Genomic DNA, 23,909 nt, shown 5'->3' with positions numbered 1-23,909 from the left:
GTGCCAGAGTGCCACCATTGCACCACATTAGCCGTCAATACTCGAGGACTGACACAGTGCAGCCTCTGTAGACTCACACTCCCCCACTAGCAGTAGCTCGACCAGCTAGAGATTTTTCAGACAATTTCGATCAAAGATCTTATCTTAGCTTCAAACCGCCCAAAGCAAAGAAAAAAATATTGCCAACATGCCGAAACGAAAGCGCACCGTCGCAGACACCGTACAGAACAAATTAGAGAAATACCGAATAGATATCTTCCGAGCGCTGAGCTCTGCAAAAGTTCATGAGCGGAAGCGCTTCAGCAACAAGCTCCACGAGCCCGGTATCACAGTCGCGAAGAAGACCAGGCTAGAACGCGAATATGCAGCGTTGAAAGTGTGTCACTCTACAATATCAACTGCGATTTTCTATATTAGAAAGAGAATTATCAACTAACCTTGTGGTCCAAAGGCTCTTGACCTGCGGCAAACAGCGCGACACCACCTGCATTCAAATCTTCTCCGAATCAAGGCCGTCGAAACATCAAAGGATATCCCAGAGGAGCTCCGCGCTGAAGTACCGTGGCCTACTCTCTCTCCAGAAGAAATTTCAATTCGGAACAATGTCATAAGCATACTTTGCAACGCAGGTCCCGTGCGACAAGCTCTGGATCGTGCAGTTGCCGACATTTGCGAAACCCTTGGCGTGGCCGTTCCTACCAAGTCGAAGCGTGTTAGGAACAAGAGAAAGGACACAGAGGAACAGCCCGCGGACCGGGAAGAAGAAGATGATGATGATGACGACGAGGACGAGGATGACGAGGAGGATGTGAAACCTTCGGCCAAGTCTTCAAAGAAGCAAGAGGCCGTGGATGAGGAAGCTGCCGACGAATCTGAGTTTGAAGGCTTCAGTTCAGATGCTGATGAGCCTCGGCCATCAATTGAAGAGCTTGAGGGATCAGATCAGGAGGATGCAGTATCAAAGTATGCTGATCTATTAGGTGGATCATCTGACGAGGACGAAGAGGAATTTGATGAGGAGTTACTGGCGAAATACAGAGGCACGGAAAAGGTCAACCTGGACGACATTTCGATATCTGGATCAGGGTCTGAGGACGAGGGCGACGACGAAGAAGATGAAGAACTAGAATCCATAACAGGTTCACGGTCACCATCACCAGTACCAACAAAGAAGTCAAAGAAATCAGCCGATAACGATGACAGTCAGAAGCCGGCAGTCGAGAAGGCTAAAAAGACTAGAGATGAGAGGAAGGAAGAGAGGAAGAAGCAGGCTGCCAAGGCCGCGGCAAAAACAGCTCGGTCGGGAGATTCCACCTTTCTTCCCACCCTCATGGGAGGCTACATTTCTGGATCCGAGTCAGCGTCCGATATCGAGGCCCCGCCGAAGAAGCGTCGCGGCCAGCGAGCCCGTCAGGCCATCTGGGAGAAGAAGTATGGAGCCAATGCAAAGCATCTTCAAAAGGCGGCCACCAAGGGCGGTAGAGATGCTGGCTGGGACATGAAGCGCGGTGCTGTAGGCCCAGAGGACCGGGGCCGGGGCAAGCCGTTCAAGAGAGGTGGCCGACCAGTAGGGGGTGATTCTAGAGGCTATTCACAGGGCCGAGGCGGGATTGCTCAAGAACAGAATAAGCCACCGCCAAAGCCGACGAAGAAGGACAACGAAGGACTGCTGCATCCTAGTTGGGAGGCACGGAAGAAGGCGAAGGAGGCTCAGAAGAGTGTTGCATTTACTGGCCAAAAGGTTGTGTTTGATTAGCGTAGAGACTGTGATGGCTGGCATTTCTTGGCCCTGTCTTCGCCGCATTGCATTCGAGAGTATATATCCAGTTAATGAGACAGAGTTATCAAAGTCACCCAGACAATTACATCACGATGAAACTTTTACAACTGTGGATACAATTTTTGACGGCCAAAAGTCTCGTAGTAGTATGGTTATTGTAATGAGAACCATGCGTGGATTACTTATGATATAAATAGTAATAAGATATATCGAGCTACGGCGGTTAACATTCAGACAAATAATTCGTACATGAGTGTCATCACTAGGCAGCAACAGCGGAGCTAACCCACAGCAGCTGTTATAAAGGTGAAGCAAAACTCCGTCGGCGGCGTTATTCCATTCCCATCTTCCATACCATTACCATTTCCTTTCCCAATTGAAGATTGAAGAACCGCTCTGCGGCCATGGCGGGAGTTCCCTATTTCATCGGCGTAGGAGTGCACGAGCAATTCCAAAGAACTCGGGAATCCGCAAAACCATCCGGTGAAAAGAAATCTCCTGGCGAAGAAGAATTCTTCTATGACTTCTCTGCTGTCACAGAATCCCATCTGAGCGATGTTCAGGTGCTATGCCAGCATTGCAGAGTGCTGCAACTCAAAGATTTACGTCTGAAAAGGGAAAAAGTCTCGTATGACGATAAGAAGCCGTTGAAATTGAGGGCGGACGTCCCGAATTATGAGGAAGACCTCGAATATCGTCGAAAAGATGTAGTTCCGCTGCTTCCCAACCTGGCCGAGTCTGCAGACTCTGGTTGCCAGTTTTGTACCTTGCTTCGGAATGCCATGATCTGGCACTTTCGGAAATACCCATTGGCGCGTCTTCCTGACGATACAGTCGAGATTACAAAGATTCGAAATTATTGGAACTTTGGTCTAACAGCATTTACTGTACACAGCACTGCGTTTGTTAGACCTAAGCACAGATGGGGCTATCTTACATTCAGGGCCAGTATTAACCCAAGAGGTATGAAGCATTATGAAAGCCGCTTTCTATATGGAAATAAGGAAATAATCTACTGACATTATGGCGTTCTCTTAGATCCATGTGCTACCCCCTTTTACCCGTTCTCAGACTTTATACCAGATAGTATAATATCACCCGCCGGCATTCTCACCTTGAAGAAATGGGTGTTTGGTAGCAGCAAGGAGAAAGATGCTCTCAAGGCACTTTATCGCCCTACAAGGCTGATTCATGTTACTGGTAAAAGAGAGTCGAGTCTGATTCGCCTTGTGGAAAGCAATACACATGCCGACATGGCTGAGGAACCACAGCCGTATTTGGCTCTGAGCTACTGTTGGGGAGGGAAACCCCCGTCTCTCACAACCACAAAAAGCAACTACTCTCATTTGAAAACATCCATTTCTTACAATGCCCTGCCGAAAACGTATCAAGACACCGTCCGCATTGCGCGAGCGTTAGGCGTCAAGTACGTCTGGATTGACGCACTCTGCATCATACAAGATGACGTGGAAGACTGGGAGAGGGAATCGCAGGTGATGGCAGAGATTTTTCGAAACTCCCTCGTCACGCTCATACCGCTCCGTACAACGTCAAGCGACGAAGGTTTCCTTGAACGTAACCCAAGTGTCAGGATCCCCTACCACTCCGCAGAATGGAATATCAGCGGTTCATTCTTTCTTCGCCATATACCCTTCTCTTACGAAATCGCCGAGTCTGCGTTACGTGGTGCACCTAGCTGGTCAGACAGACCCCTCTCTCTTGAGATTCAAGCCTCAGCTTGGCACACTCGTGGCTGGGCGTTTCAAGAAGACATGTTTGCGATGAGGAAGCTGTATATCGGCCAGCTCATGATGCATTGGGATTCTCTCAAGCCGATTGACATTATAAGAACAGAGGATACCATCATCGATGACAAGCTAGACCGCATTGGTGAGGCTGAGTTGTCCATCATTCATACATCTACACCATGGAGAGGCGAAGGCGACTATCAGGGCTGGTACAATCCAATGCTTGAATACAGCAACAAGAAGCTCACGTATCAGACCGACAGGCTGCCGGCAGTGTCATCGTACGCCAAGCTCATCGCTAGTAAGAGCGGGGACGTATATTTGGCCGGCTTATGGAAGAAGAATCTTCATCGAGGTCTCCTTTGGAAGGTAAACCGGCGTTTGCGCTGGACCTTTCGTCAGCTGAAGGGATGGCTCAAGCACCCGCCTCAATACATTGCGCCGTCTTGGTCTTGGGCGAGGATTCGCAGCAGCTTAAGATGGGACAACACTGATTACATGAAACGCGAGTGTAAGGTCCTTGAGGCTAAGACGAAGCCTCATGGAGGAGATATATATGGACGAGTGTCTGGCGGACGCCTGTTACTCCGCGGCAAGGCCTGTGGCATTCCTGGCGGGAAACTCTATAAGCTGCCTCTCGAATCGCCCTATCATGGCGAGCAATGCGAGTGGCTGGCTATAGAAGATGAGCAGTACGTCGCGCAGTGCGCCCTCGACTGGAGAGAGACAAACGAAGATGGGCTGCAGCTCTCTGAGGCGAGCGGGGAGCATATCCAGAAACTTGTCATGTTCCTCGTTTCCAGCGGCCATACGAAATCAGCGAGTGTCTTTTCCAGAAGACCGCATGAATGGGAAGACAAAGAGGAGAACCCGCCGTTGGAAGTCATGCACGGCCTCCTGTTGTATCCTACGGGGAAGAAGGAGGATGAGTATTGGCGTGTCGGGCTGTTCCACTCACTGACGGATGAGAAGGGTGGCAGGCAATATTTTGCCAATTGCGAAAAGAAGACTGTAAGAACCGTTTAGTTGACGGTCGTACAATCGTATCTGATGATCTCAGATCAGGTATTGTTGCAGACTGCAGTATAACTCCAACACTACAGTAGAACGCTAGAACATGCATGCATGAGCGCCAATTCGATTCGTATTCTAGAGTGAATTCAGCGCCATTGGCACGAGTCATTGCAGCATTGCAGCACAATCTATTGAGCCCTGCATGCATAACGCATGTCTATATGCGCGTATGTGCTGCAGGTAATTTTTATCTCGCAGCAAGGATTCATTTCGCCTAGCGCTTGTCTCGGGTAACCAGAAACAAAAACGTTCGCAGACGGTTTTCCTGTTTATCGCACTTTGACTCGTTTGCCCCTGAATATGATATAATATGTCCTCGAATTGATATCATGGCTGGATAATGCTGCTTACCTACGCATTCCCGGCATGTCATGCGTGTGCAACATGAAGTCATTTTCGTTGTCAGTATCAGTATCAGCGAGGCTCTCTGATGCGTTAGATCAGCTTGATCAGCTCCTCTCTTATGACTTCAAGCAATGATTCAAACCATCGTCAATGTTTCAGGTCAGGACTAAAAGCTCCGGCAGCGATCGGCGGCAAGTGCTCTCACTAGCGACTGCTGTTGGGTCAGCGGGCAACTGCACAGCAAGCTCCTTCCTCAGATCTTTTTGGCGCGATCACCACTTCATATCCATCATGTGGGCCACCAAAATAGAGTCTTATCGTCATCTTCAATTTCCCACCTCCTATATGCAGCTACTGTACGATACAGTACGATACGCGAATTACCTACTATACCCAGTTCATCGATATGTTTTGATTCTATTTCATTCTTATTGTTCGTTTTCCCTGCTTCTAGTTTGTCTCTTTGTTTGATTGGCTATGACTCAAACATGGTTGCGCACCAACCGTCCTCTCCCTAATTTCATAACCTTGGAAGTGATCAACAAGTGCCATCATTTCCATCACAAAGAGCCTCATCAGTGCATAGCACCCCACTACGCTTATTCGCTGGAACGGGAACGGGTCATCCCTCGACACCCACAGATCGGCTCAACCGAGTTTGTCGTTCGGACAAGCATCGCCTACCAAAGATGGCGTCCGCGATTGAAGACGTCATGCACCACTCATTCGCTGATCCCGCCGAGACGGGGCGTCACGAGCTAGGCTCCTCTCCAATAGCAGCCTATCTCGACTACCCCAGCTCTGTGCAATCTCACGATCGCGATTAGGGCACATGCGACAGTGAGGCTATGGCTGAGCCGCTGAGGCGGGATAAAACCACTCTGCAAGATCAACCCTGCGAGATTGATTTTCTGGCCCGCGTTACGAGAGCCTTGCTGCACTCCTCCTCAATACCCTTACAGCCAGCGGTTGACGGGTTAGAGGCAGGTACATCGTCTACCATGGAAAGACATAGTTCTAATCCAGAGCTTGGCTCTAAGCCCACCGGCTACCCCAGAGTTGCCCAAATCTCCAGGCTGGCTGGTAATGGCTCCAGCGAAAAGCGAGCAACGTCTTTTGAAGAGGTTAGCCACCTCTTATCTTCTCATCAAACGTCAAAGGAATCCCGCCGCCGAGCAACGAGTCAGATTGCTTCCCCGGTCGTCGATTTTGATGTGGCCATCGCAGAGAAGCCGCAGAAACCCCTCCAGGGCAGTCACCCAGAAGAGGGCCCAAAATCTTACTATGTCATCAATCCCATAGTCCCCGGCTCGGCTTGGTATTTTACCAAGGGAAAAAGCAATTCCAATACGCATGAATATGAAGTTGAGAGAGTTTCGACTCATCTTGTTGATATCGGGCAAAATCGCATAGGATACCTAGTTGAAACCGCATCTCGGGACGACGTGACTGCGGTTGCCGGAGGACGGCCTGCGTCCTGGACCCCTAAAGGCCAGAATGGTTGGTCTACCACATCAACGTCATCCATAGAGAAAGCCAACAATGTCACAGAAGCAGAACCCGGTAAAAGGGCGAGTCGTTTCGAAAGATTTGACTCGGAAGGAGACTTCGAGACAGAGTTACACAATGAGTCGGCCATCATTGTGGACCGTCAAGACATTCCTCTCATCACTGAGATGATCTTTCGACAATTAAACACGACTAGACTAAAACGAAATAGCTCTCGAATGATCGGCGGCCCTACGGAAAAGCACGAAGCATCGTCTAAAGAGAATGGGGAACTCGCGAACATCATCGAGGCTACACTAATGGCTTTTAGAAGACCTGTACGATATGACATTACACCCGAAGCAGGCGAGGCAGACCTCTCTCAAAGCAAACTGCCGGTTCAGTTTGCGATGGAGCACGGTAGCCAACGTATAAAGCTACAACCGTCTGTGGCATCAAATGCAGAAAATACCTTGAGCATACCCCAGACGTCATTTACCGCCGCAGATTCCACCCGCAAGGTCAATGGAGCCAGAGAGAAGTGGCAGCAAGAAGCATCATCGACATCGACAACATTGTTTTCACAACAAAGCGCGACTTCAATCACTTGGACGAATCATGGCGGTCGTACAGGGGAATCGCTCTTATCCCCCGATTCAGCCAATAGCTCCTCAGACGACAACTCTGAGAGGACTTCTCAAACCCGTCGAACTTCATCCTGCCGTACCCACAAACAAGACGAGAGATTGGAAGCATCTCAGGCCTCCATCGGTTCTTCCAGCGTTGCGTCAACCATCACCTCGTTTCCGAAACTTCTTTCGCGACATTGCACCAGAGAATGGATCAAGCCTCTAGTCAGCCTGGAAGACAAATCTACCAATCCATCCCGTCAAGGGGTAGATGATGGCACTAATCGCATTTCTCGTGAACGCGATACGTCATTTACTGAGGCTACAGACCCAATGTGCTGGCCTGGTGATAGTTTCCAATCCATTAATACCTCAGGCTACTTCACAAATGAAGCTCCAAAATCCAGGCGCACAACTGTATCTCAGTCTTCTCCGACCAATATGAAGAGCTTTGGGAGTCAAATCGGCTCATCGGCGCATCGACGTCGAAGTACACTGACGTACGACTCCAAGGGTTCGCCTTCAACAGACCACTTCTTCCCTAATATTCTCGGCAAATTTTTTGTGGGCAGAAACATGGAAGAACCTGAAACTCCCGATTCAAAGAGGACAACAGATTCGGATTCTGTATCGCATCTTAACTCGCCATCTCATGTTCAGGTGCATGTGGGAGCTCCCTAGTATGGAAACGAGTCATTCACGGAACGCAATTCTCTTGTATCGGTGGAAGATGGGGCTGGGATACGTGATATTCTTGTGGGATGCATCGTGGCGGCAGACAGAAGACGTCACCGTGATACGTGTTCAGAGGATAACAGGCCTCATGTTTGCGAGGATGACATTGAAAATCGAGTTATGAATGACGAAATTGTGAACACCTAGCCAAGCAGCAGTCTTTCCCCTATGTAACATATTATAATATTAATCATGACCAACGATTCTACTGTCAAGTATGGGGATGAGGGGAGAGCATCGTCTGGATACGTAGCAAAACAAAACCACTAGATAGTTCCTTATATAACGATGGCTCACGCATTTGGATACAGATTATGTTACAATGTTCCGTATTGACAGTATTTATTCAACGCATTACTATATATCCATGTTATGCCGTAGGTGAAAAAAGAAACAATTTTGCGCTCATACCGCCTTTGATGCCCGTGCCTTATTCTCCCGGTGTCTCTTCTCCTTGGCCGCCGTCTTCCTGCGCGTCATCCACGATTTGTTCAAATCTCGCCTGTTCTCCCAGAACCACTTTTGGAAATCGCTTGTGGCAGTCTGTCTCCCCTGCGCAGGGCTTCCGTCATCCTCATCCTCGCCTCCCTCTTCGTCTTCCTGCTCCTCCTCCTGCAGCGCATTCGCTACGTCGTCTTCCATCTCGACGTCTTTCTCTGGCGAAGCTCCCCAGAAGCGCTGCATGCGCGACGGATGAGCCGTGTCTGGCGTAGGGGCGGCACTTCGGACGTTGCGCCATTCGAAGTCTTGGCTGGTAAAGGGCGTCATGGGGGGCACAAGGCCGGCGGGTGCAGCTTCGGACTCTTCTTCGTCTTCGCCTCCACCGAAGAAACTGAACGGTTCTTCCTTGGGAACAGACGTTGGATTCTGGTGGTCAGGTTTCGGCCGCTTATATAGAGCCTCTAGGGGGTGTACTTTTCCAGCTGAAGGTGTCTCGGGAGGCGGAATTTTGATGGCCAGGGGTTTGTTGCTTGCCGGAGTGGATTTGGGAGCATTCGTCTTGGAGGTTGTCGGCGTTGTTTTCTCTGCTACCTTGGCGGACTCGTCTTCCTCTTCATCACTTGACGAGCCACTTTCGCTTGTGTCATCACTCGAGGAATCACTGTCGTCATCTTTCTCCTCTTCATCCTGAGGCTTGGTTGCGGCTTGAATAGGGACCTCTGCAGCCTCTTTTTCAGCTTCCACCTCAATCTCCTCTTCAGACTCTGCCTCAGATTCCTCCTCAGACTCGTCTTCAGATGAAGTGCCCTCTGATGAAGTGCCACTGCTGCTCGTGCTGTCATCATCTTCCGGCTCCTCAGACACTTTCCTAGGCTGAGGTACCTTCTTCGGCCGCTGTGGTAGTTTCGCCTTTTCTTTCTCCTTTACTTCTTCCACGACGTTGCCCTCCTCATCGACCCATCCTTTCCCCTTGACGTAGTCAGTCGCTGTTTTCCGGTCGGTCGCCGTAGCAGCCTTGAGGAAGCTCGGGAATTTCGTCGTCTTTTCAAATTCATGAATGACAACCTGTCGTGAACTGCCCTTCTTCTTGCTCCTCTTCTTGTGTTCCAGCTCCTCGGGAGCCAAGTTCTTCATCGTGTTTGGCGGCAGCTTTGTCTTCAACAGACACTCCTCTCCCTCTGTGTATTTGGACTTGGGTCGCTTCAACTTTTCTTTTTCCTTCTTCTTTTCCTTGCTCTCCTTGTCCTTGTCCTTCCTGTCTCTCCTCTTGGTTGTTGTTGGCGTCTCGGTCCATCCTCGCTTTACTTGGCGGTCATGTAACGCCACGCCCTCCAAGACGTCTGGCTCTCGCTTCCGTTTCTTGGATGGCTTTCTCTTCTTTTCAGGAACTTCGTCCTCATCTCCATTCGGCTCCAGCCGTGTCTCTGGGCGGGCCTTTTCGATTCGCATCTTGCAGCCCTTGAGCGTCGTCCCGTTCAGCTTCTTTCTCAATTTCTCAGCATCCGCCTCGGGCAGTTCAACAAATCCGTATCGCCGTTCCGGAAACGTCTCAAGCGTATGGTAGGAAATATTGCGAGCGGTCGGCAGTACTGAGGCTGGAACCACGACCTTGATCAGCTCGGCATCAAGCGGCGTGATGTGAAGGCGGACGAAGTCGCTGGAGTCGCCCATTGGAAACCGCAACAAGACGAATCTGGCTTATGCACCGCTTTTGCGATTTTATCCAAGCGCGCAGCAAATCCAAATTCACGGTGCTGCAGCCCAATTAAGCGCCCGTCAAAAAAAATCTCCTGGCAGTGCAAAGTCGACAAGGAGCTTTTTGGAAATTTTAGCGGGTCTAGGAGCCAAATCACGGAGTAGCGGCCTTGGTTGTTCCGTGCCGTTGACAGCGGAATGGCTTTGTTCAAAGAATCCTGTTTGCAAGATCTGCTACCCTGAAGCCGGTGTGATCTTGGAAAATAATTTATTAATTATTTTGATGTTCATGATAAGATGGAGTCATGAGAGTAGCATATTGGGCCGGAAGCCTATTTCTTATGATTGCTGGCAAACAGGCAGCCCCTTTCATAGTAAGCTAGGTGTGACTGTGTAACGAGCAAATAGAATCAATAATACTCTTGCGTCATACCAAGCTGTTATCCATGCTGGTACAATGCACACGATTAAGATTAGCAAGAGATTGTACAGTCAGAAGAAGTTAAATAATTATCATCATCAAAACTAGACAGCTGACATCGCCTAAATGTTTCTATAGCAGCCTCGTATTGCCCATAATACATCCTACATCTTCATCTAGGATGCCTCTCAGTAGTGTTATACATAATTTACAAAGAGCAATTGCTGACGCTCTGTATATAGATAAAGAAAACCCTCTGGCCTCTACTCTATAGCATGCATGTTTCGTTATTCATACATTGGGTGATAGGAGATCGTATTTGACACATCGTTCAACCTAGAGAAACACTTGTTAGCACTGTCGAAAGGACATGTAGAGATGGGGAGAGAGGATGTGTTAAAACTCACATCGTCAACGCTAGCCTGCATAAACTTCCTCGCCTCCAAGCCCATCCACAGCATAATCATCGAGAAATCACCGTGCTTCGCCATCTGTGCACCACTCTGAGCGCTCAGCTGTCTCAGAATCGGCAGCGAGCTGCTCAGAAGGTCGACATTGGGATTAAGACTACGTCCAATGCCCTCCAGAAGGAGAATACTGATGACGACGTTGACAAAGTCGCCTTCCAGGCGGACGTGATGGTTGCGCACCATGGAGAGAACTTCCTGCAGGATGTCGCCAATCTTGACATTGCCAAGGGCCAGTGTGCGGCTCTTGACACTCAGGACGAGATGCTGCATCTTGAGGGCAAAGACTTCCTTGTCGATGACGGCCTCAGGTTGACGACAGCGCTCGCACATGAGATGGCCGGCTTTGTAGCCATCAAACTCGGCGACGGCACGGAATAAGGCCAGGAAGTTGTCGCGATTGACTGCATTCAGCTCCGTCACCAGACCTGTGTCGATAAAGATGAGTTGTGGACGATAACCCTCGGCATCAATCTTGGCCAACTCGGCTTCCCATGCGGATTTGTCCTTGCGGCGCCGATATGGCCGTAGTCGTTCCAAAACCTGCTCCGTAACATCGAGGTGGCCATCGTCCGAGGTAGGAGCCTTCTCAGCGGACCGACGCAGCCGAATATTTGGTTGTGCGGACTGATAAAAACGGACCATGATATTGCCTGGGTGCAAGTCGGCATGAACAAAGTTGTCCAAAAGCAACATCCGGAGAAACGCGTCCAGCCCCTCGTCAGCAATATCATGCTGGAAGACACCGCCTCCGTTTTCCATGAAGTCTGCCAGAGGTATTCCCTGAGCAAACTCTTCAATGAGAACGTTGCGAGTCGTGAACTCGGAATAAGGGAAAGGGAACGAAGCCGTCGTCCGGTCCGCGAAGTTCCTTCTGAATGTTTCCAGATTGGCAGCCTCTATTCGCAAATCTAGCTGAAGCTTCATCATCTCCCCGAATTGAGAAACTTCGTCCGGTAGAGATAACCACTCGATCGTGGGGATCGTATTGAGTAAAGTGGCGAAGAAGCCCATGATCTTCAGATCCCTTCGCACAATGCGTTCAACATTGGGGTGCAAGACTTTGACTGCGACGTACGTTGATGGAACTTGCTTGGGTGAACTTTTCAAAACAGTTCTCACATGCTGTTTCATATTTTGAGTAAGAGGTCGTGGTTCCTTTGGGGCGGCTGCTAGCTCTTGCGGTGCTGCAAGATCAGGCTTGAGCTTTGCTTTGTAGACTTGGGCGATTGCACCAACTCCAAGAGGTGTTTCGTGGAACTCGTCAAAAATATCCTCGAAATGACGTCCGTTAAACGCCGCTTCAACTGTCTTCCGAGTGACGCGCATGGAGTGGGCCGGCGCATTCGAATGCAGCTTAGACATTGTATCGCACATGGCCGTGGGGAAGATGTCGGTTCTCGAAGCTGCCCACTGGCCGAGCTTGATGAATGCAGGGCCTGCCAGCTCCATCGATTTCACGAGGAATCCATACCACCAAAGAGTGCCGCTTCTTTCGCCATCTTTGTCAGGATGGCGTCGCCCAAACCAGATTGCGGGCACTGAAAGGATGACAGGCACGAAGATGACCACGAGGTGTAAGAACCTTGTTCCGGTGCAGATTGGCTCCCAGATGTAGACATCCCAAAATAGAAGAATCTGCTGCACGATCCTGGATATCCCCCGGTCATTATCGTCGATGGTCTTGCGAATCTCATCTCGGGATGCTTCCAACATGCGAAGCTCGCCCGTCTGCTCAGTTCCCCCATTATCCGTCTGAGCCAGCTGAATGAAAGCCCCTGTGCCTAACGCTGCTGCACCGGCTGAAGCACGCAACGCTATCCTGCCTCTTGTTCTGCCTTCTTTCCATCCTGTTCTTCTAGCTGTGCGAATCCAGTTATGTAGCCCATCAATTCTCCGGAATCCGAGTCCCGTCTGACGCAGCAAATAAGGTCGAAATAAAGTGCGCCCACACAGCCGACCTAAGAGAAGGCCGGTCTTCATGTCGGCGGACAATCACGCGCACTCAATTCCAGGCCGATACGGGCCGTGATCATAATCGAGGCCTCATGAAGATATTCTGAGGCTTAAAGGGGGAAAACGAGAAAAATAGAGCATCGCCCGAGTTAATACGAGTAGGAATCACAAGCTTCGCTGCAGAATCCCTGCCGCGCGCCGGAATCAATCGGTGACGTAGTGGAGTGGTCACGGCGATTACCCGGCTAAACATGTGCGAGAGAAAAAAAAAAAGGTTCGGGCTTGGCCGTAAGAATGATGCGATAAGATTATGCTGTTGGCTTGGAAATTTCTATGGCTTAGAACCAACATCCCCCTCAATACCCTTTACATCTTCGATTCTTCAGCAATCTCCTGCTGCCTGTAACCTACGATTCGCATTTGGCCCTCTTCGCATACATCGATTATTTGTATAAAACTTTGCATCTCACAATGGGCTGGTTCTGGGCCGAGCCTGCCCCTCCGGCCGGCATTCCTCAAGGACACCCGGCCGTGCCACTGAATAAGGAGCCTCCGGTATGATCGACCCGAAAGACTCGGACCTAAGAAACGGTAGATACTCACAAGTAACAAACAGCCCGGATGTCCTATGCACCAAAAGGCTGCCGATGCCTTCAACCCGCACAAAGCCATACCCGCCGATAAATCGTCCTCCTCATCCGGCTGCCCAGTCCCTCATGGCTCGTCATCACCCTTGCCGCCGACATCTGGCTGCCCGGTGCCTCACGGCTCCCGCGGCCAGGAAGAGCCCAAGTCGATCCTCTCACAACTCAACCCTTTGAACTACATGTTCCCCGATTTGTCGCAGAAGCCTGCGCCCTCGCAGTCGATGGCGCTGCCGACGGAGCGTGAAGAATCCACCATCCCCAAGGGATCCGGCGACGGCACGTGGGAGTACCCTTCTCCCCAGCAAATGTACAATGCCCTGTTGCGCAAGGGCTACACAGATACCGACATCACAGCCGTGGAATCCATGGTAAATGTCCACAACTTCTTGAACGAAGGCGCATGGCAGGAGATTATCGGCTGGGAGGAGCGCTTTGCGCGCGGCCTATACAGAGGATGGCAGGTCTGTAAGCGAGGAGAAGCGCACTCAGCGGAGGAGCTGGATCGCCACTGGGATGGAGTGGATGTCAGCCCAACCCTCATCCGCTTCCAAGGACGACCCAAGGACCTCACTCCCAAGGCCACGATGCTGCAGGTCCTAGGCTGGATCTATCCTTCCAAGTTTGGGTAAGATGGGACTCTTACCATTCGTATGAACAATTTGAAGAATTGCAAGCTAATAGTGACTTAGAACTGACCTTCCATTCGATCGTCATGACTGGTTCGTCTCCCGAAATGTCAACGGCGAAAAGAAGGAGATCCGATACGTCATCGACTACTACTCTGGAGAGCCGGAGCCCACTGGTGAGCCCGTCTTCTATCTGGATGTCCGTCCTGCGGCCACGCCTTTAGGAAGCGCCGAGCGAATCATCCGATGGAGCACAGATGTGTGGTGGAAGGCTATTGGCGGTGACCAGCGAGAGCAGAACCCGCAGCCGTTCTTTCGCTACAACGCCGTTAAGCCTTGGGGCTAAGTGAGCTTTTGTTGCTGCATTGCTTCTTCATGCAAGTGGTTTGCAAATTCCCATCTCAGAAAAATTAATGACGGTGCTTTTGGACGTGTATATTATCATGAATGGAACAGGCGTTACTGTATAGTAAATAGATTTCAATAGCTGATGTGCATATGACCTTTGCCTCAAGCATCGTGTACAATGCTTGTAACATATAGTAAACGTAAACGAAGCACTTAATCACCAAGGGGCCAAATGCTGGCAAGAACACGGGATATCGCTATCGTGTTGAATTTTATACAAAAAGAGACTGAATGCGCTATTAAAACATGTGTATATTGATGTATCCGTAGACTGTCCTTCGTTAAAAGTCGAATCGTGTTTCCCCATATTGCTTTAACCACGCTTTGCAAAACGAATCCGTGGCACCTATGAACGTGCCCATACGCGAAAAACAGAGGATATTGCCCCGAACCAAGCTGGTGTTTCTACATTATTTCCTACAAACGCCCAGCACGTAGCCGAAAGTATCGTTTCCGAGTTGATCAGCTCGAAAAGGAGAAGAAAATCGAAAAAGAAAAAAAAGAGCAATCATCGCCACCAAAGAGAGCCTTGTATCATGAGACAGTTTTGTTTAGCGTTCAAACTCTTGTGGCATCACAGTGTCGTGTTCGCCGTATATACTTGCTGACACCCCCCACTTGTTCTTGATTGGTGTCGTCTTGTTTCAATCTGTGCTGGCGCTGAGATCCATTGGTTTCTCCCAAAGGTTCCGAAGGAGCGCAGCCATCCCATCCTCCTCCTCACCTCCGACGAGGCTAGAACCACTAAGTCTCTCACTCAGTCGGTTCATGTTGTCCTCTCCCTCATAGCTAGAGCCAGCGCCGTTGATTTTCACTGATCCTGCCCGCTTGACGGGGAGCGCCTGGCGTCCTTCGGGCATGCTTATATTTCGAATGTGACGAGCAGTGAGGTCTGTTGATCTTTTGCTAGCTGTGGTAGAGCCGGTGTTGGAGCGAGGAATCCTCTTGTTTTTGTCCAAACCCGGCAATTGGCTTAGACGATTCAACGATCGCACGACCGGGTTCTGATGGCGCCGAACAACCAGGTATTCCATGCCTGTACGCTCCAGGAGCTTGCCGACGCGAGGATCCCGACTGTTGCCGCCATCGTGTCCTGGATCTCCAATGCCAATTAGAGGCCCGGCTCCTACGACTCCGCCAACGCCCGGGACTGCCTGTCCAGGCTCGAGTGATGAGCTAGCTCGCTGAAGGTTAAGTTTCTGCTGCGTGCGCGAGGTATTTGCTGATTGTGCAGCTGTTCTCCTGGCGGGCTTGGGCACTAGGGCGCTGTTTTCACTCTCAATTACAAGAGTGCTTTCACTGGGATAATCGTGTGATCTTGATAGGTTAGCCATTGAATGTGCTCGTATCGGGAGGTCCTCGGATCGGTGAGAGCCTCCTCCACGAATGGGGTTGTAGAACGAGCCCTCGCTGGTGAGGCCGGAGCTGGGGACTTCGACGAAACGCGAAACAAGGCCATCCTCCTGGCTCTCTGTCGGCGGAGAGGGCTCGTGGCTGGTCGAGTCGGGCGACAGGTGCACGGGAGTCGCCTTGGCCATGTCGGTGGACATTTGAGGCGGAGCGCCGTGTAAAGTTCTCTGCAGCAATCGCGTCGTGGGAAAGTCCTTTCGCTCTGCTTCCTTGCGAGCAGGAGGTGACGATGATTCAGGCGGCGCGGCCAACGCGCTCGGCGTCTGCGGGCGAGAATTTGCCGTACTACTGCCCGGAGGATAGGATGAATGTGTGCTGCTATTGAGTGAGCCCTTTCGCGACAGGTAGGGTGAATTAGAGCCGCTGGCGTCGACCCATTCGTCTTCCGGGTCGTCTGAGCCGAGATCAAAATGGACCTGCGATTTGGCGGGCTTATGGATGCCGGTTCCGCTGGAGCTGCGTTTCAGCTTGTCGGCAGACTTGGTGCGCTTGCTGATCTCGACATGCGACCGGTTGCGCTTCAGGTTGCTCTGCGAAAGGCTCTTGGGGATGGTGGCAGCCGGGTCCTGCTGAGGCAATTTGACCTCGCTGGTGGCGCGGCGGTGCGGCACTGGGCGCTGGGCGAATTGGAGCTCGAGGTCGGTGGGCGAGCCCTGCTTCCTCAGATTGACTCTGGACGAGGACGAGCTGTGGTTGTGCTTGTGCAGGCCCTTGCTGGTAGACGGCACTCGTCCGTGCAGGCGGCCAACGTGGTGCTGCTTCTGGTGCTTGGGGCGAGGCGCATGTCCCGAAGAGGCGACTGTGTTGGCGTCGCTGTGGTCACTGGCGTGATGGTTGAGGGGAGGGCGCTTTGATTGGCCGGCAGATGCAGCTGCAGATGCAGATGCGCTGTCTTGGTCACTCTCGGAAGCCATGCTTGCGGTTTTGCCTTTGCCTTTGCTTTGTCTGGGCCGCGCTGGGCCGGATTTGCTGGCTGTCGTGAGGCTGCCGCAGACGAGCCTCGTCTCGTGGCGATTGCCCGCAATGCGCACCGGTGCGGCGTATCGACACGATGCGATGCTATCGACGGCCCTTTGCAAGTGCCCTGGGCCGGACGGGATCCTGGTGGAGGGTGAGACACGTGTGAATGGCTATAAAGGGTGGTTGATGTCGGCTCAAAGCGACGCGATGCGACAGGCGGCTTTCCAAACGGTCCAGGGGGGGTCAATTGACAGCAGCGCCTATAACAGCAACTACCTCGTACTGTACTGGATGGTATGGTCGGGCTGCAGGGAACACGAATTGGCGCGGATTGGGGATGCGGACCGGAAGGAATGTGATGTGAGGTGGAAGATGGGAAAAGAAATGATGGAAAGACGGTGACTGGGCTGGGTATTAGAAGGAAAAGGACAGGCCGATGGAAAAGGAAAAGTATAAAGACAAGGAGAAAAAAAAGTGCGATGCGTTTGCTGCTCGCGGCAGGTGGAGGAGGGTTGAACAAAGTGCAATTGTCATGCCCTAATAAAGGAATAGTCGCCGTTCCCGAGACAGACCGCTGGACCGGGACTTTGAGCAACGACGAGGCAAAGAGATGGAGGGTGGCCGAGGCTGCGCAGTGGTTGAGGCTCTTGAGTCGGTGGCCGCTTGCTTTCGCTTTTCTGTTTTCTTGTGGCCCGCCAGATGCATCCGCTTCAAATACGAAGGCAAGTTTCTGTCTGTCGCCAATTGCCGTGCGTACAATGTAGGTGCTGTACTGTGCTTGTAATTGTACGGGCAATCTAGGAACTCAACTGCGTCTACCTTGGTAATGCAAACAAAACTAATAAACCTACAGCTCTAACACCAGTCCGTACATAACCTCTCTCCTTTTCTCTCCGTTCCCAGCTTTTTTCCCCTTCTCACTTTTTTTTTCTGGGTCCGGACACTGGAATGCCCGCCAAAGAGACAATGTCTTAGCTCTAATTCACCACCTTATTCATCAGCATAACTTGCGTCATACTTGTTGTCTCTGCTCCATCCCGGATTCCTCTGTGCTTCCTTGGCGTTCCACGCTGCGCTTGGGCCGCATCAGGTAGTGCAGTGTACGACTATCTAATCTCGCTCCCCCAGGAATGGCGAATCCAGCTCCATTGAATGGTTCCGTGTCTCGAATGTGGCGCACCGGTGAAGGAGCTCTTGCACATCACTTTGGGTGTATGAACGAACGAGGCTTGCTAATCGTTTGCGCTCGGACAATTACAAACAAGTACACGCACACGTGTTGGACAAAGAGATCCGACTTTACCGTACTGTTACCTTGTGCCCCCATGGCGATTAGAGGCCCTGTTCGACATGAGAGGACTCTCGACCGGATGCGATGTAGCTGCTGCCTAGAATTGCCCAAGCTGTCCACGTCGTTGCCCAATATCCTCGAGATGCTCAAACCCGGTTCCCATGCCATAGACACATCAGCTATACTCCCCGCATAACCCTTGTTCACCACGTAGCGATGACGTTGGGTTGTCTGAAACGTTTCATTGTCATGCTCCCCTTTCCTGCTAGCGCAGGGAGACGCCGCTGCTTGATGTTTTTGGCGATGGTACGGAGTACGAGGACTGGAGAACAAAGGCCTATCAAGATAAATCGTGCCAATACGCGTATTCTGGATTGCAGCACCGATCCCGGAGTGGTGGAAATGTAAGCCACAAAAGCCATTGCTGCTCGATCACGGCAAAGCCAAGATGCACTTTAGGATTCAGTGCATTGTTACTATGTTAAGACCATCGATTTGATGAATTGAGATTGGTTGAGCATCAACTTGCCAAGAAAAGGCACCGCAATGTGATGAGAATCGTGGATCTAAGATCTTCCAAGCTCAATTGCCGCGATCATGAAGCATCACGTGACTATTGCCGATTCGTCATAATCTCTGATAAGGCCAGCCCCACAAATCTGTTGCAGGTAGAATGGCTATCACGCAGCCGGAGTTTGAGCTTTAGCCAACTTTTTGAACTTCCAAAAGGTGTCGCGACGCCGCATGTAAACATCCTCTTTTCCAGCTACAAATCCTAGTGCAACTCACACATAAAGGACTCAACAATGTCTTCCATCGCAGAGATCCAAGCAGAGCGACAAACGTACCAGGAACAGGTATGAACGAAGCCTCTGTGCCTCCCTGTTGATAGTTTCCATGGCCCGCTGCTAACCCAAATCTAGCTGGATCTTGTTCTTGGCCAGATCCGCGATGATCCCGACAACGTTGAGCTCAAGGCTCTCCACAGCGAGCTGAAAGAATTCGTTGATCTTCTCGACGAAAATATCGCCGAGTTGAAAGCGAAGCAGGCTCCCAAACCCGAAGTAAAACCAGCCGCGCCACCTCCTGAGCCAGCCAAGTGGTCCAAAGAGAACCACCCAGCCTTCAAGAAGGCAGCACCGCCGGTCGAAGAAAAGGAAGAAGCCCCTGTGAACTATCAAGTGAATGATACCGTTCTGGCAAAGTGGATTTCGGGCGACAAGGCCTTCTATCCAGCGCGCATCACGTCCATCACTGGATCATCCACCGATCCCATCTACATTGTCAAGTTCAAGACCTACGACACCACGGACACTCTCAGGTCAAAAGATATTCGCCCCATCTCCAACAAGCGAAAGGCCGATGCTCCCCCGTCGGCATCCGCTACCCCAGCGGCCACAGCGCCGGCTCCTGGCGTCGTCAGCTCGGCTGGCGCTACTATGTACCCAGAGGCGCAGAAGGAGTCAGAAGCAGAGAAAGATGATGCCAAGGCACCGAAGCCCAAGAAGATCAGAGCCAAGAAAGAATTAGAAGCTGGCAAGTCTAAATGGCAAGATTTCAACGCCAAATCAAAGTTTGGCAAATCTAACAAGAAGGACTCCATGTTTCGCACACCCGAGGGAATCCACGGACGAGGTAAGTCTCTAAATTCGGTCTCTTCATATGAAATCTCGCTAATTGCTCTCCATTAGTGGGCTTCACTGGCTCTGGCAAAGCAATGAGAAAGGACCCTACCCGTAGTCGTCATGTCTACCAGGTTAATGAAGAGCTCGATTAAATGCTTTGCCTAGAAGAGCCAGTGCAGGAGGGTTTGGGCCAATGAGGAAGATCTCCAAGAGGTCTCAGAGGCGTTATGGAGTTAGGAAATTATTGTTGATACTGCGGTAATTTGCCTTGCAATATGTTGTGGCAGAGGCTAACCGTTGAGCATTTCGCTTTTTTTACACCAGAACATTGACATCGCGGTTTACGAGAAGCATTAGGTTATGGGAATATTGATTGCATTTGACAGCTTTGGCAAATCACCAGATGTTTCATCCAAGAACAGGCCCCCCTTTTGGGATCAGCAATGGATTGCTAAGTTACGATGGCAGGTTCAACGACCACGTTTCATCAGACGATGTTGAAATTCCCGGATATGCCGTCTATATTTGTTACCGTGTCGAGAAAGAAAGTTAGTGATTATGACTCCCGACCTCCTTCAGGTCAATCTTGGGGCAAATAGCTCTAGCTATATCTAGGAAGGCTGATGCTCGTTCGCTGGATGGCTCAGAAACGACAGTTGGCTTCCCCCTTTCCCCGTCATCGCCAATATTGGGATGAAGAGGAATGTCTCTTAGAAAGTCAATCCCATGCTCTTGACACAGCTTCTCAACCTTCTTGTTTGATCCAAAAACATGAGTGTCCTGATGACAGTGTGGGCAATTAAACAGAGACATGTTTTGGACCACGCCGAGGATATTGACGCCGACTGTTTTAAACATGTTTATGCCTTTGACTGCATCCTTTGTTGCCAAAGTGTGTGGTGTAGTGATGATGACGGATCCTGTGCTAATCAGTATATGAGACGAAATGAGCAACAGTGCTCAAGGTGATCAAGAAATAGCTGCCTACCATCCAATATGATTTGCTGAGTAATAGTCAACTGCGTGTCTCCTGTTCCGGGAGGCAGATCTAAAACAAGGATATCCAAACCACCCCAGTCTACTTCGTGAAGAAGCTGCTGAATCGCCTTCATAACCATTGGCCCTCTCCATACGACGGGGGCACTCTCTCCCACTAGATAGCCCATCGACATTGTCTTGACGCCATAATTTGTTAAGGGTACTAGTTGGTTGTCTTGAAATGTGTTAGTAAAAAGAGCATGCAGGCAATGATAGCCTTCTTACTGTTGGATAGCCTGGGCTCCCCTGATAGATCGAACAAGGTAGGAATGGATGGGCCGAAAATGTCTGTATCTAGTATTCCGGCGCGATATCCTAGTCTAGCAAAAGCTAGTGATAAGTTTGCTATCTCGCTTGTGAGCCTGTCATGTATATCTAGAACTGTACATTGCACTTTCGCCACATACCGGCAACGGTACTTTTGCCAACACCACCTTTGGCGGAGGATACGGCAATGACCTTGTTTACTCCGGCAATCTTCCGCTTCTGAGGTCGCTTTGGCCAGCTTGGCGGAGTGCCTGATCGAGGAAGACCCTGAGACTTTGTTAACTTGGAGTCGATTTGAAGAGCAATACAAACCAACTAACCAAAGGATTCTCATGCTGGAGAGCTCTTACAGCTCGAAAGAGAAGTGAGGGTGAGGAGCGCATTGTCGAAATTTACTGAGGAAACTTAGGAATGCTTTATGAAAACGCAAGAGGCAAGCTGTAGGAAGTTTCAATTGGTGAAAGTCATTGTATCGCTGCAACACTCTGATGACGGACTCTCCGCATTCCCCGATCAAAGTGAGCAAGATGTTAATTCATCTAAGAGTTGATGTGATGCTAGGTATCCAGCACTATTACTTCAAAGACCCACTTATCAGCAACGCTGGTGCTTTTTCGGGTCTGGCTACAAAGACAGTGCAAGCTAATGTTCTGCCGTCATCCACCGCCTAAAAGTTTAGAACCTTGCAGACTCCCATTGATGGCAGAAAAATTCCCAGCGTGGGGCGTCAACACTCATTCAAGCCAGCCAGACCAACATCCAAAATGGCCAAAGCAAAAGGACGCGCAAAGGATTTCCAAGATCCGGACGAGGAATTGGTCAAAGGTATTGTGAAATAACTTTTATTTTTCATCATTACGTTAAATACTAATGAAGGGGCTTAGATTACGATCCTGAAGCCAATGGAAACAGCGACAATGACAACGGAAGTGGGAGCGAAGATGAGCGCACTGGCACCGAGCACTACGTGACAGTCGGACGTAGTAAGCTTCGAGAGAAGGAAGGGATTTCTCTGGGCAAACAATACCGAGGATCTCGAGTTTCGCGCCAGGCTCTAGAAGAGGAGGACGATGATGAAGAAGAGGAGGAAGACGACGACGACGAAGATGATGAAGATGCCGAATTCGATGACCCGGAGACGGCCGACTTAGTTGCTGATACAGCAGAGGCTAGCGACTCGGAAATCAGTAGCGACAATGCTCTGGCGGAATCTGATGATGAACGATTGGACGCATTCGTATTCCGGGGCAGCTCAAAACCTAAGCAGCCCAAGAGCAAGCGAGCCTCTGCGGCGGACTTTATGTCTGCTTCTGAAGAGGAAGAAGATGATGACGATGACGATGACGATGACGAGGATATGGACGATGGTCTTGACGCCTTGTTGAATGGCAATGGAACCTCCGATGAAGACGAGGAAGAGGAGGACGAAGAAGAGGAAGAGGATAATGATGAAAATGAGGATGAGGAAGATGAAGATGAGGACGAGGACGAGGATGAAGACGAAGAATCAGCCAAGCGCAGCGCGAAACCTTCCCCGGCAACTCCTTCATCGAACCAGACCGAAGTCCAGAAAGGAATGGCTATTCAGCAGCAGAGGAAAATCTACGACGGGCTACTCAATATGCGTATCCGACTTCAAAAGGCGCTCGTCGCTGCGAATACCTTCCCCACTCTGGATTCCGATTCGAGCTCAGAGACGGAGGCTTACGAAGCTGCTGAGGAAGCTGCTATCAAATTGCTAAACACTATCAGCGACCTTCGAGAAAACTTGGCCCCTCCCACAGCCGCTGGCAGCAAACGCAAGCGAATTGAGATTGATCTCTCTAACGAGCAAATCTGGAAGCAAATTCAGGAGGACGATCAGAGAGCCACCAGATTCCGCGAGGACAGACTGGATAAATGGTCTCGCAAGGTGCAAAGCGTAAATGTGACCGCGCCGGCAAACAGACTTGGTGCAAAGCCCAAGACTCTCATCAGTGCCCTTCAAGACCAGCTCGCCAACCCCGATGAGCGGCTTGTCAAACGCACTCGAGTCCCTCGATCTTGCGCACCAGTTCAGGCCTCAAAGAAGATCACTGAGAGCGAGGACATTTATGACGATGCCGACTTTTACCAGCTGCTTCTGAAGGAGCTCGTCGATCAACGCACAGTAGAGTCCGCCGCAGAGCAGTCCAGCGCGGTGGCCTCGGTGATGCTTACCGCCAACAAAGAGGCCAAGTCCCGAAAAGTGGTGGATCGAAAGGCAAGCAAAGGACGTAAGATGCGATTCACAGTGCACGAGAAGCTGCAGAACTTTATGGCGTCTGAAGACAGAAGAACCTGGGAGCAGGAGGCCATTGATCGCTTCTTTGGAACTCTGTTTGGTCAGAAGATGGAGCTTAATGAGGAGGAGAGCGAGGACGAGGAGATGGAGGCTCTGTATAAGGAAGACACTGGATTACGGCTGTTTAAATAAATTCTATTCAGGGGCTTTTTCTTATATACTGGCATTGATAGATGGCTGGAAGAGGAACCAGCCGGGTTGGACATGATACATTGTGTTAATAAAAATCATTTCACATTACTATCTTTTGTTCATGATGCGTGATGCATGCTTGATTCTATAAGTCTTACATATGGAATCTATATTTTCTTATGCATGTATTCCGTACTTTGCATCATTTCAACCACACATCCTCAAGGTCCCGAAATAGACGCTCCAATTCTACTGAGCAGCAGACAGCAGTGGGAGCGCCGCCGGAATCAACCACCTTCCCACCGACGCACCGTATTTGTAAGTTCATGATTCCAAATCTTCCAACATAATCAATTATTACCAACATCGATAAGAAGACGAAAGCAATATCATTCTTCTGCAC

At 50.5% G+C, this 23,909-nt stretch overlaps 10 protein-coding genes across 10 annotated transcripts; 6 read left to right on the top strand and 4 right to left on the bottom strand.

Annotated features, from left to right (window-relative positions):
- Positions 1 to 119: 119 nt before the first annotated feature.
- Positions 120 to 1,860, top strand: V8C40DRAFT_251436 (Bud-site selection protein; the record flags this gene model as incomplete). The annotated part of the gene is made up of 2 exons (XM_083217189.1): positions 120 to 376; positions 452 to 1,860. Coding segments are annotated over exons 1-2 (1,490 nt in total), but the record flags the coding sequence as incomplete, so codon positions are not given.
- Positions 1,861 to 2,184: 324 nt separating this feature from the next.
- On the top strand, positions 2,185 to 4,586 carry V8C40DRAFT_281084 (HET domain-containing protein; the record flags this gene model as incomplete). The annotated part of the gene is made up of 2 exons (XM_083221525.1): positions 2,185 to 2,743; positions 2,819 to 4,586. 2 exons carry the CDS (start codon positions 2,185 to 2,187, stop codon positions 4,552 to 4,554), a joined length of 2,295 nt encoding a protein of 764 aa, XP_083071014.1. The 3' UTR covers positions 4,555 to 4,586.
- Positions 4,587 to 5,135: 549 nt separating this feature from the next.
- V8C40DRAFT_251430 (uncharacterized protein) lies at positions 5,136 to 8,106 on the top strand. Its single transcript, XM_083217188.1, has one exon. It carries the CDS (start codon positions 5,796 to 5,798, stop codon positions 7,743 to 7,745), a length of 1,950 nt encoding a protein of 649 aa, XP_083071013.1. The 5' UTR covers positions 5,136 to 5,795; the 3' UTR covers positions 7,746 to 8,106.
- On the bottom strand, positions 8,052 to 10,035 carry V8C40DRAFT_251428 (uncharacterized protein). Its single transcript, XM_083217187.1, has one exon. The coding sequence runs from the start codon at positions 9,909 to 9,911 to the stop codon at positions 8,205 to 8,207; it is 1,707 nt and encodes a 568-aa protein (XP_083071012.1). The 5' UTR covers positions 9,912 to 10,035; the 3' UTR covers positions 8,052 to 8,204.
- A 386-nt stretch (positions 10,036 to 10,421) lies between these two features.
- On the bottom strand, positions 10,422 to 13,006 carry V8C40DRAFT_251427 (ABC1 kinase family protein). The gene is made up of 2 exons (XM_083217186.1): positions 10,764 to 13,006; positions 10,422 to 10,692 (listed from the first exon to the last, which is right to left on the bottom strand). The coding sequence occupies exons 1-2, from the start codon at positions 12,804 to 12,806 to the stop codon at positions 10,648 to 10,650; spliced, it is 2,088 nt and encodes a 695-aa protein (XP_083071011.1). The 5' UTR covers positions 12,807 to 13,006; the 3' UTR covers positions 10,422 to 10,647.
- A 117-nt stretch (positions 13,007 to 13,123) lies between these two features.
- Positions 13,124 to 14,662, top strand: V8C40DRAFT_251425 (holocytochrome c synthase CYC3). The gene is made up of 3 exons (XM_083217185.1): positions 13,124 to 13,334; positions 13,396 to 14,051; positions 14,116 to 14,662. The coding sequence occupies exons 1-3, from the start codon at positions 13,251 to 13,253 to the stop codon at positions 14,396 to 14,398; spliced, it is 1,023 nt and encodes a 340-aa protein (XP_083071010.1). The 5' UTR covers positions 13,124 to 13,250; the 3' UTR covers positions 14,399 to 14,662.
- On the bottom strand, positions 14,580 to 17,046 carry V8C40DRAFT_62454 (uncharacterized protein). The gene has a single exon (XM_083223211.1). The coding sequence runs from the start codon at positions 16,782 to 16,784 to the stop codon at positions 15,105 to 15,107; it is 1,680 nt and encodes a 559-aa protein (XP_083071009.1). The 5' UTR covers positions 16,785 to 17,046; the 3' UTR covers positions 14,580 to 15,104.
- Positions 17,047 to 18,843: 1,797 nt separating this feature from the next.
- V8C40DRAFT_62440 (tudor domain-containing protein) lies at positions 18,844 to 20,053 on the top strand. The gene is made up of 3 exons (XM_083223210.1): positions 18,844 to 18,978; positions 19,045 to 19,756; positions 19,813 to 20,053. The coding sequence occupies exons 1-3, from the start codon at positions 18,928 to 18,930 to the stop codon at positions 19,896 to 19,898; spliced, it is 849 nt and encodes a 282-aa protein (XP_083071008.1). The 5' UTR covers positions 18,844 to 18,927; the 3' UTR covers positions 19,899 to 20,053.
- Positions 20,054 to 20,107: 54 nt separating this feature from the next.
- On the bottom strand, positions 20,108 to 21,629 carry V8C40DRAFT_251419 (P-loop containing nucleoside triphosphate hydrolase protein). Its single transcript, XM_083217184.1, has 5 exons — positions 21,372 to 21,629; positions 21,192 to 21,318; positions 21,010 to 21,129; positions 20,735 to 20,959; positions 20,108 to 20,666 (listed from the first exon to the last, which is right to left on the bottom strand). Exons 1-5 carry the CDS (start codon positions 21,432 to 21,434, stop codon positions 20,296 to 20,298), a joined length of 906 nt encoding a protein of 301 aa, XP_083071007.1. The 5' UTR covers positions 21,435 to 21,629; the 3' UTR covers positions 20,108 to 20,295.
- A 120-nt stretch (positions 21,630 to 21,749) lies between these two features.
- V8C40DRAFT_251418 (apoptosis-antagonizing transcription factor) lies at positions 21,750 to 23,614 on the top strand (the record flags this gene model as incomplete). The annotated part of the gene is made up of 2 exons (XM_083217183.1): positions 21,750 to 21,876; positions 21,936 to 23,614. Coding segments are annotated over exons 1-2 (1,628 nt in total), but the record flags the coding sequence as incomplete, so codon positions are not given.
- Positions 23,615 to 23,909: the final 295 nt, after the last annotated feature.

This window comes from Trichoderma camerunense (genome assembly GCF_050948025.1).
Source record: "Trichoderma camerunense strain CBS 138272 chromosome Unknown V8C40scaffold_14, whole genome shotgun sequence".
Taxonomy (NCBI): Eukaryota; Fungi; Ascomycota; class Sordariomycetes; order Hypocreales; family Hypocreaceae; genus Trichoderma; species Trichoderma camerunense.
The sequence above is the reverse complement of the archived record's forward strand: the minus strand, read 5'-3'. Positions and strand labels throughout refer to the sequence as shown.

Excerpts from the sequence above, each read along its gene's own strand:
- V8C40DRAFT_62440 (XM_083223210.1), top strand. The coding sequence starts at position 18,928 with ATGTCTTCCATCGCAGAGATCCAAGCAGAGCGACAAACGTACCAGGAA. Across the intron at positions 18,979-19,044 it reads GACAAACGTACCAGGAACAG|CTGGATCTTGTTCTTGGCCA; the intron begins GTATGAACGAAG and ends ACCCAAATCTAG. Across the intron at positions 19,757-19,812 it reads CGAGGGAATCCACGGACGAG|TGGGCTTCACTGGCTCTGGC; the intron begins GTAAGTCTCTAA and ends GCTCTCCATTAG.
- V8C40DRAFT_62454 (XM_083223211.1), bottom strand. The coding sequence starts at position 16,784 with ATGGCTTCCGAGAGTGACCAAGACAGCGCATCTGCATCTGCAGCTGCA.
- V8C40DRAFT_251427 (XM_083217186.1), bottom strand. The coding sequence starts at position 12,806 with ATGAAGACCGGCCTTCTCTTAGGTCGGCTGTGTGGGCGCACTTTATTT. Across the intron at positions 10,693-10,763 it reads TGCAGGCTAGCGTTGACGAT|GTTGAACGATGTGTCAAATA; the intron begins GTGAGTTTTAAC and ends GTGTTTCTCTAG.
- V8C40DRAFT_251430 (XM_083217188.1), top strand. The coding sequence starts at position 5,796 with ATGGCTGAGCCGCTGAGGCGGGATAAAACCACTCTGCAAGATCAACCC.
- V8C40DRAFT_251419 (XM_083217184.1), bottom strand. The coding sequence starts at position 21,434 with ATGCGCTCCTCACCCTCACTTCTCTTTCGAGCTGTAAGAGCTCTCCAG. Across the intron at positions 21,319-21,371 it reads TCCAGCATGAGAATCCTTTG|GGTCTTCCTCGATCAGGCAC; the intron begins GTTAGTTGGTTT and ends ACAAAGTCTCAG. Across the intron at positions 21,130-21,191 it reads TGGCAAAAGTACCGTTGCCG|CAAACTTATCACTAGCTTTT; the intron begins GTATGTGGCGAA and ends CAAGCGAGATAG.
- V8C40DRAFT_251425 (XM_083217185.1), top strand. The coding sequence starts at position 13,251 with ATGGGCTGGTTCTGGGCCGAGCCTGCCCCTCCGGCCGGCATTCCTCAA. Across the intron at positions 13,335-13,395 it reads CACTGAATAAGGAGCCTCCG|CCCGGATGTCCTATGCACCA; the intron begins GTATGATCGACC and ends AGTAACAAACAG. Across the intron at positions 14,052-14,115 it reads ATCTATCCTTCCAAGTTTGG|AACTGACCTTCCATTCGATC; the intron begins GTAAGATGGGAC and ends ATAGTGACTTAG.
- V8C40DRAFT_251428 (XM_083217187.1), bottom strand. The coding sequence starts at position 9,911 with ATGGGCGACTCCAGCGACTTCGTCCGCCTTCACATCACGCCGCTTGAT.